This window comes from Suillus plorans (genome assembly GCF_016647745.1).
Source record: "Suillus plorans strain S12 chromosome Unknown HD556scaffold_2, whole genome shotgun sequence".
In the NCBI taxonomy this organism is placed as follows: Eukaryota; Fungi; Basidiomycota; class Agaricomycetes; order Boletales; family Suillaceae; genus Suillus; species Suillus plorans.
The window spans coordinates 210,059-224,386 of record NW_024537386.1 but is presented as its reverse complement, the minus strand read 5'-3'; the positions used below and the strand labels follow the sequence as shown (position 1 = coordinate 224,386).

At 48.8% G+C, this 14,328-nt stretch overlaps 5 protein-coding genes across 5 annotated transcripts; 4 read left to right on the top strand and 1 right to left on the bottom strand.

Moving 5' to 3' along the window:
* Positions 1-204: 204 nt before the first annotated feature.
* Positions 205-2,740, top strand: HD556DRAFT_1468387 (cytochrome P450; the record flags this gene model as incomplete). The annotated part of the gene is made up of 14 exons (XM_041308405.1): positions 205-400; positions 458-587; positions 639-833; positions 900-1,042; positions 1,095-1,207; positions 1,262-1,367; positions 1,427-1,440; positions 1,489-1,678; positions 1,731-1,787; positions 1,841-1,865; positions 1,915-2,037; positions 2,089-2,102; positions 2,155-2,287; positions 2,338-2,740. 14 exons carry the CDS (start codon positions 205-207, stop codon positions 2,420-2,422), a joined length of 1,524 nt encoding a protein of 507 aa, XP_041166809.1. The 3' UTR covers positions 2,423-2,740.
* Positions 2,741-2,813: 73 nt separating this feature from the next.
* HD556DRAFT_1321329 (Up-regulated during septation-domain-containing protein) lies at positions 2,814-6,199 on the top strand. Its single transcript, XM_041301339.1, has 4 exons — positions 2,814-3,443; positions 3,510-4,877; positions 4,927-5,480; positions 5,541-6,199. The coding sequence occupies exons 1-4, from the start codon at positions 2,943-2,945 to the stop codon at positions 5,896-5,898; spliced, it is 2,781 nt and encodes a 926-aa protein (XP_041166808.1). The 5' UTR covers positions 2,814-2,942; the 3' UTR covers positions 5,899-6,199.
* Positions 5,593-8,111, bottom strand: HD556DRAFT_1468375 (beta-lactamase/transpeptidase-like protein; the record flags this gene model as incomplete). Its single annotated transcript, XM_041308404.1, has 7 exons — positions 5,593-6,571; positions 6,628-6,806; positions 6,859-7,041; positions 7,107-7,346; positions 7,400-7,508; positions 7,565-7,800; positions 7,854-8,111. The coding sequence occupies 7 exons, from the start codon at positions 8,109-8,111 to the stop codon at positions 6,070-6,072; spliced, it is 1,707 nt and encodes a 568-aa protein (XP_041166807.1). The 3' UTR covers positions 5,593-6,069.
* Positions 8,112-8,873: 762 nt separating this feature from the next.
* Positions 8,874-11,098, top strand: HD556DRAFT_1260171 (uncharacterized protein). The gene is made up of 5 exons (XM_041299036.1): positions 8,874-9,170; positions 9,218-9,536; positions 9,591-9,941; positions 9,991-10,151; positions 10,210-11,098. The coding sequence occupies exons 1-5, from the start codon at positions 9,148-9,150 to the stop codon at positions 10,793-10,795; spliced, it is 1,440 nt and encodes a 479-aa protein (XP_041166806.1). The 5' UTR covers positions 8,874-9,147; the 3' UTR covers positions 10,796-11,098.
* A 53-nt stretch (positions 11,099-11,151) lies between these two features.
* HD556DRAFT_1321274 (polymerase) lies at positions 11,152-14,325 on the top strand. Its single transcript, XM_041301338.1, has 14 exons — positions 11,152-11,251; positions 11,301-11,429; positions 11,626-11,884; positions 11,949-12,114; positions 12,162-12,251; positions 12,310-12,448; positions 12,501-12,573; positions 12,627-12,747; positions 12,801-12,939; positions 12,990-13,252; positions 13,322-13,445; positions 13,500-13,578; positions 13,638-13,690; positions 13,749-14,325. Exons 1-14 carry the CDS (start codon positions 11,235-11,237, stop codon positions 13,924-13,926), a joined length of 1,830 nt encoding a protein of 609 aa, XP_041166805.1. The 5' UTR covers positions 11,152-11,234; the 3' UTR covers positions 13,927-14,325.
* The last annotated feature ends 3 nt before the right edge of the window (positions 14,326-14,328 follow it).

Sequence of the window (14,328 nt, the reverse complement as noted above, 5' to 3'; positions counted from 1 at the left end):
GATGGCGCCTGGTGCCCATCTAGGTTGTCCGCAAGCCGTGTTCCGACTTGAAGTTCGTCAGACTGGCGGTATTTTGCCATGCCTGCAAAGGGCTTGCCAGCTGGCTGCGTCACTTCTGCTGGCGGGCAGCACCCGAAAAAGCAAGCTGCCGACCTTATATGAAGACCAACCAACATGTCTTGGGTGCGACTATAATCCCTTCTCATGCTCTCCACTGATATTCTCGCTCTAGGGATATCTTGCATTATTGCCCTGGGTGTCGCTTCGGGTCTCATTCGCAGACGTGTCTACCCTTTACCTCTGCCACCTGGCCCTCGTTCGATACCATTTTTGGGCAACGTGCTACAATTGGACACTAAACGACCTTGGCTCACATATACTGCGTGGGGAAAGACATATGGTTGGTAGCAAACCAATGGTTGTTGTATTCAATTTCATACCTGATCAATGATCACAGGAAACATCATTTACTGTTGCATACTTGGGATCGACTTGATCATCATAAACTCCGAAACCATCGCGAAAGAGTTGCTGGAAAAACGTTCTGCGAATTACTGTACTCGCCCCGTCATTCGCACCAACGAATTGTATGCATTGCCTGTTTTCATTTAATTTTTTTTCATCCACTGATGATGCAGAGCTGGACTGGGTTTCGCTACTGCAATGCTTCCGTATGGTGAGACTTTACGACGACATCGTAAGATCTTCCATCAAGTCCTCAAGGCCGAAGTCTCGGCGTCATACCAGGAGATATACTCTCGCCATGCAAATCGACTAGTCATCAATCTTTTAGGTGCCACTGTAACTGATGATCTACAGCACCGCACTGAAGCGTTCGTATCTAATCTACTGGTGTCGTTGTGAAGTATGGTCCAGTTGACGATCAATCCTTGTGACAGATACGCGGGAAGCGTAATCGTAGCCGTGACATACGGAGACCTTGCTCACGACTCATATCTTACCCGCGCGCAAGAACTCGTTGATATTACAAAACAGATTGTTACTCCCGAGAAGGCTGCCATGTTCACAGCCTTTCCTTTCCGTGAGTGCCTCTGTCGTCGACATCATTTTGAATGTTTAGCATGAGGTTGCAGTCGAGAAGTTACCGTTTTGGTGCTTCGGTGGAGCACATTCCCAGATGGGACGCAATAGAGAATTATCTCAACAGCTTTTGAATGAGCCCTTTGACGAAGTGAAGGCACAGATGGTACGTTTGCGCACAGTTGTGGATGAAAATCTCGCCTGATTTGTTTGCGTGAAGGCAAATGGCACTGCCTCACACTCATTAATCACTGACTTTCTCAGCCAACCGCACGATGACGCTGACGAAGATACAATGAAGGATGTTGCGTTGACAGGATACGTAGGTAAGAGTCTTTATTTACCAGGACAGAATTCATCTATTGACGGGAATTCGGCATCTTAGCTGGCATGGAAACCGTGAGTCGCCACTTGAGCAGTCCTGATTCTTACTTTGATGTCCTGCAGACTGCATCCGTATTGCATATATTCCTGCTGGCTATGGTGCTATATCCTGATGTCCAAGCCCGGGCTCGTGCAGAAATTGATCAGACTGTGAGGCATGATAAAATGCCGTGCCTTAATGACAGGGCGTCCCTGCCCTATCTTGATGCCATTCTCTGCGAGGTCATGAGATGGTATCCTGTCGCCCCCCTAGGTTTGTCGGCAGTAATATAGCTTTGTGCTTGCATGACTTACCTCTTGCATAGGATTTGCGCATGCAACTTTAGATGATGATGTGTACGAGGGGCATTTTATACCCAAAGGTTCGAATTGGTATGAGTCAAGGTTGCCGTTGACTCATCTGTAGTTCGATCAGGTACAACAGTAATGGTCAATCAGTGGTATGTCAGGGTAGAGTGCATGCAATGGTTTGAGCTGAAAATTGCTCAGGGCACTGTCTCGGAATGAAGACATATTTCCCGATGCATCGCGCTTCGATCCTAGTCGCCATCTAACTGTTGACGGGAAGCTGAAGAGCCCTTTCATCAACCATTTTGCCTTTGGTTACGGCAGGTGAATATTCCACACTTGCTATCATTTTCAATCATTCACTGACCCTTGCAGGCGTATTTGTCCTGGTAGGCTGATCAATGATCTGGCAGTGCTGAGAATAACAAATGCCCTTGGTAGGTCGTTGGTTTGCAGAGTACACTATGTGGACTGCAATTGCTGCCATACTCGCTGTCTTGCGCATCGATCATGCCAAAAACTCAAACGGAGACAGGATTGAGGTGAAGCCAAAGTTCACCACCGGCGTGGGGATGTAAGTGACCTAGTATGCATCCAATAACCTGCGGGCTAACTCCGTCGAAGTCAGCCTGAACCATTTCCCTGCTCTTTTGAAATCGTGAGCACAGCAAGAGAAGGACAGATCCGAGCAATGATGAATTCGGAGTAGACTTAGTTTGTACGATGAACAAGAGAATTGCTTTCGAATACATCGATTTTCAGAAACTACTTAGTGGATCCGTTTCCAAAATCTCATGAACCGGCGCAACCAGGCTGCATATCGTTGATCGGTTCACGGGCCACCCTTGACACCACTTGGAAAGGGTACCAAAGGCGTCCACCTCCGCAGGAGTCTCCTCTTGGATCTGGCAATGTGTTCATGCCGTGTCTAAATCCCAGTGATAGCACTGGTCTGAATTGGTTGTGTTTTATCGTCGCCGCTGCATGTTGCATCTGGCATGCAGCAATGATAGTCTGAGATCGTGTGAGGTCAATTATCTCTTCCAGGAGAGCTGCATCATGGCATGCGATGGGTTGTTTGTCAATGTTTTTCCCGATCTTCTGAATTCAACAATTATAAACAACCGCCCCGGAACAATACCTAATGAACGAACACCGGATTTCCCAAGGCTTGCTGGCTAGTTGCGCACTGCTCTCTGCAGGCAGGCCAATCTGCCAATTATACTACAATGAATGGCGTTCGCAAACTTTGGGGAGGCGGAAGCTCGTCTACCAGTTCACCAACACCACAAACACCTGTACCAGCAACACCTGTAACACCTATATCGCCAGCACCGTCAACCCTGCCTTCTTCCGAAAGTTCTCCTCTTACGACAACTCCGGGACTTTTCATCAAGAAAAACAAGAAACAGTCATCAGTAGCATCCGTCACTGACGCTGGGAACGGTAACGACGCCAACGGCTCAGACCGCTCGGCATCGCCTGCTTCATCCCGAGTCACTTCTCCCTTACGAAAACCAGTCCCAACCCCAACCCCAGTCCCAGGTCCATCATCTCCAAGAATTTTACCCCTACAACCAAGAACGTCTACCGCTTCAGGATGGAAACACACCTCAGGGTTACTCAATATAAGAGACGACCTCCTTATGAGTCTTCTCACAAGCGAAGCAATCGTAGAAAGTCGCGAATGTGAGATCTTAAGCGGGGAAGAAGTCGAAGAACTCAAAAAGGTTCGATTTCCATTCATCCACTCGATCTGCGCCTTTATATTTAATTTTAATAAATTGTTTCTTTAGGAACACCAAATTCTTAAGATTCGGCTCGCTGCAGCACAGAGGAAGCTCAAGCTAGAAACAAAGATCCGCGATGCAGCTCTATCTCTTTCAAAAGTAAACATTGCGCACAAAAAAGTTTCAAAAGCCACAGACGACCAGCTAGATGCTGCAGAACGCAGAGTCAACGCTGCGCAGACGGAACTATGGCGCGTTTCAGAACGAGCCAACGAGGTCGAACGAAAACTTTTGGAACATCGTACAGGCGTGCTTGGTTTCTCTGTCGCCAAGATGGAGAGAAAGATGACGCCTAGTGGGGATGCGTCGGGTTTGAACACGCCCAATAGGAGTTCGGCCTTTAGCCCCGTTACGACTACCTCTCCACCACCGAAAGCGCGATTCGACGGTGCACACCTATTCGCGGGCCACGCCGACGCACAAATACCCAAAGCCCCACCATCCGTCAATGATGTCGTCGCGCTCGAAGACAAGCTCCGCGCTGCAACTGAAGCCCTCAGCATTGCGAACCAGAAACAAGCTGAGATGGCACGCGAATTATCTCACCTCCGTCTCGAGAAGGAACAGATTGAGACGACGATGGGTATGGAACTTCAGACTGCTGAGGAAACTGTCGCTGCTCTAGAGCAAGAGTTTCCGCGTCTGGAGGAGCTGAATGCGAAATGTCAAGGATTACTCGAGGAACGTGCGCAGTGGGAAAAGGACAAGACTCAGTTGTCTGCAAGGGAAAAGGAGGTGGAGAGGTTGGAGAGGCGATTAGAGGTCTTAGAGGAGCAGAGCGGCGAAGCAACTGAAATGGAACGCGCACTCTCAGACATGCAGGCAAAGTGCGATGCGGAACTGCAGAAAAAGGATGAGGAGGTCGCAGCGCTGAAGATGGAGTGGGAGGATGCCAAAGAGGAATGGGAGGCGGAGAAAGCTGTGATGGAGGAAGATAAACTTGCAGAGCTTGGTGGTCTCCAGGATGAGCTCGAGGATGCAAGAGAGGAATGGGAGGCGGAGAGAACTTTGTTGGAGGAGAACAAATTCGCAGAGCTTGGTGCGTTGCAGGATGAGCTGGATAATGCGAGGGCTGGTAGTGAAGCACGAGCAGAGTTGGATGAAGCTACAGAGGCACTTCGGACGGTCATGCAGCTGCATGGTATCCAGATTTCCCCCGATACGTCCTTGCAGGGTCTACTTGCCTCGGTCGCGTCGCATCTTGAAACGTTGTCAGCTGCGCTGCAGGGGCATAGTGATAGGCATGCACGCCTTGGAGATGAGCTGCGAGTGCACATGGAGAAGAACGAAACTCTCTCAAAGGATCTGGACGCCGTTCGCCTGGAAAGGGACAACGCACAACTTGAAGTCCAATCCCTTGAGTCACGAGTCAAGGTAACATTTTATCATTTCCCAGCATGAAAAGCGCTCATCTTAAATACAGGAACTCATCGATACCTCGTCAACACCTTCCGAACCCCCAGTCGAGTACACAGGGGAAGCAGCAGACATCATTGCCATTCTCCAACCCATCTGGAACATCCTCCCCGCGCCCGAACTTCGCGCCTCGAAACTCAACAGCAAACGACACCTCCGAAACCCTTCCATGGTCTCGAACACTGGCAGATCATCGCCATTGCCATCACCATCCAAATCCACCCTTTCTGACATGGACGTACGCGCGCTTAAAACTCTCTATGACACCCGCCCCCAACCTCCTACTCCTACTTCAGCAACTAGCCGTTCATCCCCAAAGCAGAGTAAAGGCACATTCAGCGTCGAAGCGTTTGTCTCGCGCGTTCAAGCGCTTGTTATAGATGATCGAGCACTGATCGAAAGACTGATCCGATTCGCTCAAGCACACGACCTACTCAAGAAGAACGCAGAACGCGCTCAAAAACTTGCACAAGAGAGTAATACAGCGCTAGAGACGTATCAGCGGCAGGTATTAACGCTTGAGCGGCAAAATGCTTCTTTGGTGTCGAAGCAGAATGCATTGTGGGTCTTTGTTTGCTTATTTGATTTGAGTGCATTTTTTTAACGGTTTTGTTTGGGTAGGATGGATGAGATACGTGACCTACAAGACGCTATCGAACGTGCGGTCTGTGAGGCCCGCGAGATGGAGATGCACGCTGCGGATCAAGCAGAGACGTGTCGACAGCTCACGGAGGCTAATAGCTCATTGAGCGCCAAAACGCTTACGCTCGCTGAAGAAGCTGCTGCAGCGCCTGAGAAGGTACGCAAGCAACTTGAAGCTCAACTTGCGGAGTGCACAGAGGCTTTGAGGAAGGCGAGAGAGGAGGTAGATGGGATGAGGATGTCGGAGCAGACACAGAGGATTGCGCTGTTGGACGAGCTTAATTCGGTTCAGACAGAGAATGGGAATTTGAGGGCGCAGTTGAGGGCGAAGAAGTAAGTGTGTTAGGTTGGCATGCATATCTATGAGTGTATGAATCGTTGCGATTTGTTAAATTTCTCGACATAAGTATGTAGATATAGTTCCAGTGCTCGTATAAACGAGCCTGAAGTTCCCGTGCTGGCATTTTTCAGCCAACGCGCTACTTATATACCAACATCATTTGTATTACTACACCTTATCGAACCAAACCTCGGCTCGGTCTTTCACAGTCGTGTGCGTTCGCTCCCTCTCCGTGACTTGACCCACCAGCCCGAACAAACCAAACCCAACAACCTTTCCATCTTCCACAATGAACTCAGCCGTAGCCTCAGAGGTCCCTATTTCCGCTGTCTCAAAGGGTGTACTGTCGCGCCCATATCCTTCCGGGAACAACGAGGTGTACTGAATCACGAATGTATTTCCAGACCGATGCACGCCTCGAATATGGGATGACCATACGCGAGGCCACGCTGCGAACAGCTGAGGCGACTGCGGAGCGCTTGACTTTCCTGCATCTACCGCAGTAAAGTCAGAGATCACGTCTTGACAATACAGGGAGCTGCCGGAAGGGCTGCAAAAGGTGATGGGTGGGTATCCAGCGCTGGCGTAAGTTCCCGAGAACTCTTCGAGTGCAAGTTCCAAACCAACGACGTTTTCTTGGATTGGTTTCTCCTCAGGCGTGTCGGGTTTACTGGAACGGTGATAGGTGAGTAAAGAGAAAGGTATTTGGCAATGAAAATAACGAACATCGGTGGTGATGGTTTTGACCGCAGGTTCAAAGTTGCGTCGATTATACGGTGTGAGATATTCACTACAGGTGTTGCTTTATCGCCGCCGTTGGCAAAAACGACGACTCCAACATCGTCGTTTGGAAGGAATGAGACTCGCGTGGAGAATCCTGGAAGCGAACCTGTATGGTATACGATCTAATAATCCGGCATCAGTCATTATGCACAATAACGGATGAACGTTTGTTACATCATGGCCCAGGTAAGAGTATCGGAACCAACCCATCCCATACCCTTCAATGGAGAGCTCAGGATCATCTGAGGCGCTGATGGATACAGAGTATGACTGCGATGCGTTTCCATACACAGACAGCGGTATGACTGTGACATTGTTGTGCACACCCTTGTTAAGCCACAATGCAACCCATTTAGACTGGATGACAACAAACGTCTTCAGTTGTAAATCGAACGAAGGCGAGAAGCACCTGCCATATCTACGGCGCTCGAAATCACACCGCCTGCACCAGCCATCAGCGCTACCATCTCTTCTGTGAAACACTCGGGCAAGAGTCTCCCAGTGCTGGTCCATCCCTGAGTGAATCTGCCGGTGTTTCCAGCCTTTGCGGGTGAGAACGTGGAAGAAGACATTCCTAGTGGCGTGAAGATGCGATCCTCTACAAAAGAGGTGTATGTTTGTGCGGAGTAGGTTTCAATAATGTGGGAGACTGTCGTGAACATCTGTTCGGGACATTATAAAGATGTGTTTAGCACTTTTGCCAAGACCGCGTTACCTTGTTGTTATACGACCACTGTTCCCGGAGTTCAAAAGCTGGCCTTAGATAGCGCATGCGCGATACGTCATCTTTCGGGGTGTCGTGTGGTCCATACGAGTAGTCATGACTAGCTCAGGCTCAATAGAATCTTGTGCTGGAGCGAAGAATTTGAGTCGAGCTTACCGAGGAAGGCCAGATACATGAGAGAGGATATCCTTCATATTAGCTTTCTTGGACGCCCAGTCATCCATCAATTGCCATTCTCCCGGAAGGATATCTTGTACCAAGGTGTGCCAATTGAACTCCGACAGAGCAGGGGGAAGCGGCGTAACATTTCTTCCATATTCGTAGTCATCCATCAAAATTCCAAGAGCGCTCACGCAGAAAGCCTTGGACACAGACGCCATGTGGAATAACGTCTGGAAAATGTAGTTTCAGAACTCATACAGGAAAAAGCTTGAACATTTCGCACGTCTTCTGTTGTCTTGTCGCCGTCTTCTGTCATGTTTCCCCATGAACGAAATTCCGGTTCGCCGTACTTTGGGACAATTGCGACAGAAAGTCCAGTGATGTTCCAAATATCCAGGGTTTCCTGGATAGAGTTGGAGAGCTCTGAAGTGATGATCTGACCATTGTTTGCCCCAGCAGAATCAGTTAAGAACGATAGCTGGGGAGGATAGATGAATGGCTGGCTCAAGAAGCCTAGTACTACACTCAGCAGTCTAGCCATGATGATGAGAAGGGGGTAGCAGAATGGTTACTCGGTTGATAAACAGCTTTGCGAGAACTTGCGCTCGCACGAGACTAGAATAGCAAACATTGTGGGAGAGAGCTGAAACAAAAGATAAGAAGAAGCCTACCAGCGTATAATTATCGTCTTGCCTACCGGACCGTCTTGACTCGAAGTTCAACGATGTGCAATATCTGAGCTTGCTGGTGAGAAAGCCGTCAGCTGATCTTGGACTTGTGACAAGGTGGGCACCCCTGTCATGACTAATCTTTCCGTCTAGAAGGTACATACATAGGCACTGAAAGTACTGAATGATGTATTTCGGCCTCTTCCTGCAGAAATCGTCATTTTACAGGAGCCAGATAACAAGTGGCTCACCTCAGTCGATCTCGAGGTAGGCCTATGCCAAACTGGAACAGTGTCAAGTGAAACCTGGTCCCCGTTTCTTTCGCTGAAAGCCAAGAGGGCGTGGCTATTGAAAGGTGCCTTGCCGCGGCCGTGCTTGGCTATGATGTGACGATCACAAGGTCCATTCGAGTGTCATTATGAGGGCTTATCGTCGACGCGAATAGACATTTTTGAAAAGGGCCGATCGCAGGTTGGGAACATGCATAGCCTTTCTGATTGCAGGGGTGATCTAGATGGCCTTATCTTGAACGTGGTCAGCTCCAAGTGCGAGTAAGTTGAAGTATATATATCATTCAAGTTTTTGTTGGTGAGCGGATTTGACCGAGGAACGTTACTGTAGCGGTGTAACTATGACACAGTTCTGGATTAGGCAATCATGACATGCCGGCCTAGCTAAGCTTTCTTGACCTCGGCTCTGAACTTCAAGTTTGTATATCAATCAATCATTTGAAAGGCGCTCGCTTGAGTTGCTCACTCCACTCCTTAAATCCCTTCACCTTTTCACCCCATCATCGCTTTGCGGGTGCATTGTATCCTTGCCCTTTGTCCTACCCTTTTTTTGTTTTTTCGATTCGGAATCGGTTTGGCCTCTCATTTTCGCCTACAATAATTCGGCTTTACTTTCACCATGCCTGTCAATTATCTCCACAAGTACGACAACTTTTTGTCTCTCCTTCTTTGCTCACAAAATTTTACAGGATGTTGGCTGTACCTCGAGCAACTTCAAACTGCGAGCCTGCTGACCCATCCAATACCATCACGGATCGCCTAAACACACTTCTCAACTCTTCGGGTTCAGGTTATGTCTTGAGCCTCTGTCCTAGCACCCAGTATTTCATACAGGCTCCCATTCTTTTCGCTGCTCCCAATCAGGAGATCACCACCCTGGGTTATCCCACGGATGACACCAGAGCTGTCTTAGTAGTTAGCGGCGCTGTCACAAATGGTACTGGCCAGACGACTGCCATTGATGGCACTTGCGCTAATTGCGACGGTGTCATATTACGAAACATCCAGGTAAAATCATTCGCACTCCATTATTTTCCCTCGCACTAACCGTTATCCCCACAGATCAACGGCACGCGGGCTGGCGCGCCTGCCATCAACGGCGGTGCAAATATTGAAATGGGCGGTCCAAACTCGGGCCAGCTTATCGAATATGTCCATTCTTATGACCCCAGGAGCTGGTCATGTCTCCATGTCAGCGAGGGATCTTTGAATTGCAACAATGCTACCGTCCAGAACAATGATATTGGACCCGCCGGATCAGATGCTTTCCAGCAGTGGGCTGACGGAATTAGTGTGGCATGTCCAAACAGCCTTGTTCGTAACAACATGATCAATAATCCAACGGATGGAGGTATTGTACTATTTGGCTCTCCAGGCACTCTCGTTGAGAACAACACGATCTGGGTCGAGAACGTAAGTGATATCCTTCATGCCTTTTAGTTGGTTTCTCATCGTAGTGCAGAACACACTGCTTGGAGGAATCAACATGGTCGACGTAGTGCCCTTTAGCGGTGATTATAAGGGGACTGTGGTCACCAACAATACTATTATGGGTGGGTTCGCCACCAGCCCTGACACAGGGTCGGCCACCGACGGTACAAACAGCGAAGATGTCATCATCAAGTACGCGCAACCACTTTTTTTCTCATGTCTCGTCAGGGTGCTGACAAGAATAATTCAGAATCGGAATCGCAATTGGTCCCCGAACTTGGTTCGGGAATCAGTATCTCAACAACGTCAGCACTGGCGGGACAGTGCTTAACAACAAGCTCACTGGCGCATTCAGCTATGGCATTGCCATATCCTCTGCAACCAATTTTACAGTAGAAAATAATGTCCTCGTTGGAAACACTTCTTTTATTGGGGCACGGGGTCCCAACTGCACCACTGGTGACCCGACGCCTTCTCCTGCAGCCTTTGTTATCGATATCAACAACACCGCGCAGAGCACGACTCAGTCAAACTTCCTGGACAACACCAATGGAGACGCGTTAACCTGTGTTCTCCCCCCTGCTGGTGGAGACTACTGGCCATTCGGTGGGAACCCATCGTCTTCAAGTTCGCCCACTAGCCCTGAACCGTCGACGAGTAGTTCAACTGGTAAAATAGTCGGTATTGTACTAGGTGTCATCCTTGGTATCCTCTTCGTGGCCTTCGTTGCATGGTATATCCGTAGATGGGCCGTCAAGCGTGCGGATGATCGCAATCACCTCCAAGCTACGCGGCACACTCAGAAGGGATATATTCGAAGCACGGAACAATTCTGAACCTCTCGTGCATACCTTCCTACTTCTATCCACGCTCTATTCACCTGTTCTGTTCATTGTAACGTGGTACTTTTTCACAAACATTCTTCTGACGATCGATAGGTCGCCGGGTATATCTGTTCCCTACCTGGATCAATCGGGACGCTACTCAACCTTCATATTGTATTGCTTATAGCGTATAACACGTGCATATCGCCAGTACCTTCGAGTTCTGGTAGTACATACCCTACTCTTACATGCTACCCCTTAGGACTTAGAGCTTAGAGTTTTACCCAATTTATGCTTTGATGATGTTGTGCCAAATATTTGAGAATGACTAAGCAGGCTGCTGAAATGGTGGCGCGGGTGATTCCAATTCCATTACCCGCAACTCTACACGATCAAGTCGCTCGACACAAGTTCAGCCGCAAGTTTGTTTCTCTCTCAACTTCACGCAATCATGACCACAGAGAAAGGGTAAATACAAGCTTTATCTGTCTAATCATTGAGCTGATAGTCGTTCTAGGTTTCTTGGAGTCACACCACCAATCTCGACGGCCGAATCGACCGAGAGGGAAAAGGAGGTCACAGCGACCTTGATGGAGGAGCTGAGAAGACAGAATACTTTTGAGAGTGTAGAGGAGGCCCGGCTCAGGTAGGATCAATACTTTTTTACTTTCATTGGATGTCGATGCACGGACGGCTCTCCGAGAACCTCATGGGTGCTGCGCTATCGTTGAAGATTATTGGATGCGCATTTCATGGTTCTCGGGTTGTTCTTCGTGTCTGGCCTTTCCAAGTGCATCCTCTGGAGAGGCAGGCGATGCTGAGGTCGCTTTCGATTTTCGCAGGGAAACCGTGCTCGGACGTGTAGCTGCCGTCGTCAAAAAATTTGTGTATGAGGTGTCCCTGTCTCGTGGACTTTCGGAAGCAGCAGCGAACGCTGCTGGGGGAAAAATATTTACCTTTGGTTCATACCGTCTCGGCGTTCATGGACCTGGGTCCGATATTGATACTCTTTGCGTTGTTCCTAAACATGTATCTCGCGAAGACTTTTTTGAAAAGTTCGAGCCGATGCTTAAAGAACTAGAGGGTGCTTCGGAAGTATCGGTGAGTTTGATCTGACAGTACTGGTTTCTGCGACATGGACCGATGATGACGACGATGCGATTAGGGTGTGCCGGAAGCGTACGTTCCGATTATCAAGGCCAAAATCTCGGGAATACCATTAGATCTCCTGATGGCTCGTCTGGCGCTATCATCTATACCAGATGATCTGTCTTTGAAGGATGATAACCTTTTACGAAATCTAGACGAGCGATGTGTGCGAAGTCTTGGAGGTAAATCTTACTTTCCGTATTGTTCACTCGTATTCATATGCGCATAGGTTCACGGGTGAATGATGAAGCTCTGCGTCTGGTACCTAATGTTGAGGTCTATCGAGACTCGCTTCGATGCATCAAGCTCTGGGCCCAACGTGAGTTATTCTACTGGGCAACTTCGGGTGGGGTGCCTTACTGATGCACCGCGTTCAGGGAGGGCCATCTACTCGAATGTAAACGGGTTTTTGGGCGGTGTCGCATGGGCAATCCTTGTCGCCCGAATATGTCAGTTATATCCCAATGCTACCGCGGGGGCGATCGTTAGCCGATTTTTCATTATCATGTACCAATGGTGCGCCTGTTCATCGAAGTGTTTTCAGTGCGTGTATGCTATTGATATCCAGGTCGTGGCCCCAACCGGTGCTGCTGAAACAAATAGAAGAAGGACCATTACAAGTTCGCGTTTGGAATCCAAAAGTGTGTTTTGCTTATTTTAGAAAATAAGACACTTTTTCATTTGCTTTCCACAGCTTTATCCTGCAGATAGATCGCATAGGATGCCTATCATCACACCCGCATATCCCGCAATGTGCTCAACTCACAATGTAACAGCATCGACACAGATGATTGTCACCGAAGAGTTCAAGAAAGGTGAGTGTCATCCTGCTAATTCTGTCTTTTGTGGTATTCTCAAGGTTGTATAGGAGCAGATATTGTGGACAAGGTTATTGTCGGGACAGCAAGTTGGTCAGAACTTTTCCAGAAACACGACTTCTTCCACAAGTATCGATATTACCTTCAAGTTATCGCATCGACTGGCACTGCAGACCTGCAGATCAAATGGTAAGAGTTCCTCCCGATGTACGTTCGGCAAGTCTGCAAGTCACGTCCAGGGCAGGAACTGTCGAGTCTCGGATACGGCAGCTGGTCATGAAGCTTGAATACGTCGATTCACTGATTCTCGCGCATCCATTCATCAAAGGCTTTGATCAAGTTTCACATTGTATTACCGAAGAGGAAGTGAGACAGGTTGCACAAGGACAGATCTCAGATCTCATCGCCAAGCGAACAAAAGCTGACATCGAAGGCCTCGACGGTGCGAGTACAGTCCATTCGACGACCTTCTACATTGGACTTTTGATCGAACCAAAGCCTCGTGCGTCCTCGATTCTCACATGGTTTCCCTGCGGAATGTCTGCGGCTCATCATATTTTCTGTTTTCAAGTTGGCGCTGTGGGCCCGCGGAGGCTCGATATATCATATCCGACCACTGAGTTTACCAAACTCGTCAAGATGTGGGAGAAGTACGATGAGGATACGATGGGTATTGTGGTGCGGAACATCAAAAGGTCGTGCAATTTGATGCGGCAAGTCATCCCTTCCGATCTCATTCATTTCACTAGTTCTGCTCTTCCCGACTACGTGTTCGACGAAGGCGAGCGACAACCCAAACAGGCCCTGAAACGCCCCAAAACAGGCAAAGTGGGTGGTTTTGGTAGTTCCCTTGAGCATGACTGACCTGCATCGCGATGTATGTGAAGGGATCGGGCAAGTCAAGCAATACCTCGCCTGATATGCCCAACAAGAAGAGACGGTTGGTACACACTCTTTCACATGTTTTTACCATTGATCTCGCGTGGCTGCGCGCTTAGCAGATCGGAGACAACACAAGATAACGAGAATGGTATTCCAGGCTTGTCATTCTCAAGCGCAATGCTACATGGCGAAACCAATGGCCTATATGCTCCTATCAACCGGGCCGTCAGCGAAATCAAGTCCCCTCAGCTTCCTCTTGGTGAAAACGCTGTTGTCGCCACGGGAGCGAAATAGAAAGAAGGTCTTCTCGCAACGGTGCTGGTCCCTTGAACAATTCCACCAAGCTCTAGCTCTGCTCCAGCTTGCTCGTTCCGGGGGCCATAGACCAGCTGTCATGGCACAACAGCCCAGTTTTCATTGGCATGACCGTCCTGCAGGTGTTTGGTTTATTTATCCATTTTTCTACAGGGACTGAAGCACAAGGCGAGATACATTGGGCAAACCTTCAGACCTCAACAGTGCAATACAGTGGGATGAGTGCTACACTTATGTCCGTTGGCTTTTATTGTCGCATGTCCACTCCCAGCATTCGCGCTACTTTTCACTTTAGTCTCTTCGCCTTCGCACTCAAGTTTGGCAACTTCGATATTTTCCCTTCGTATTTCAGCATTTTAAAAACCAGACAACACAATTTTG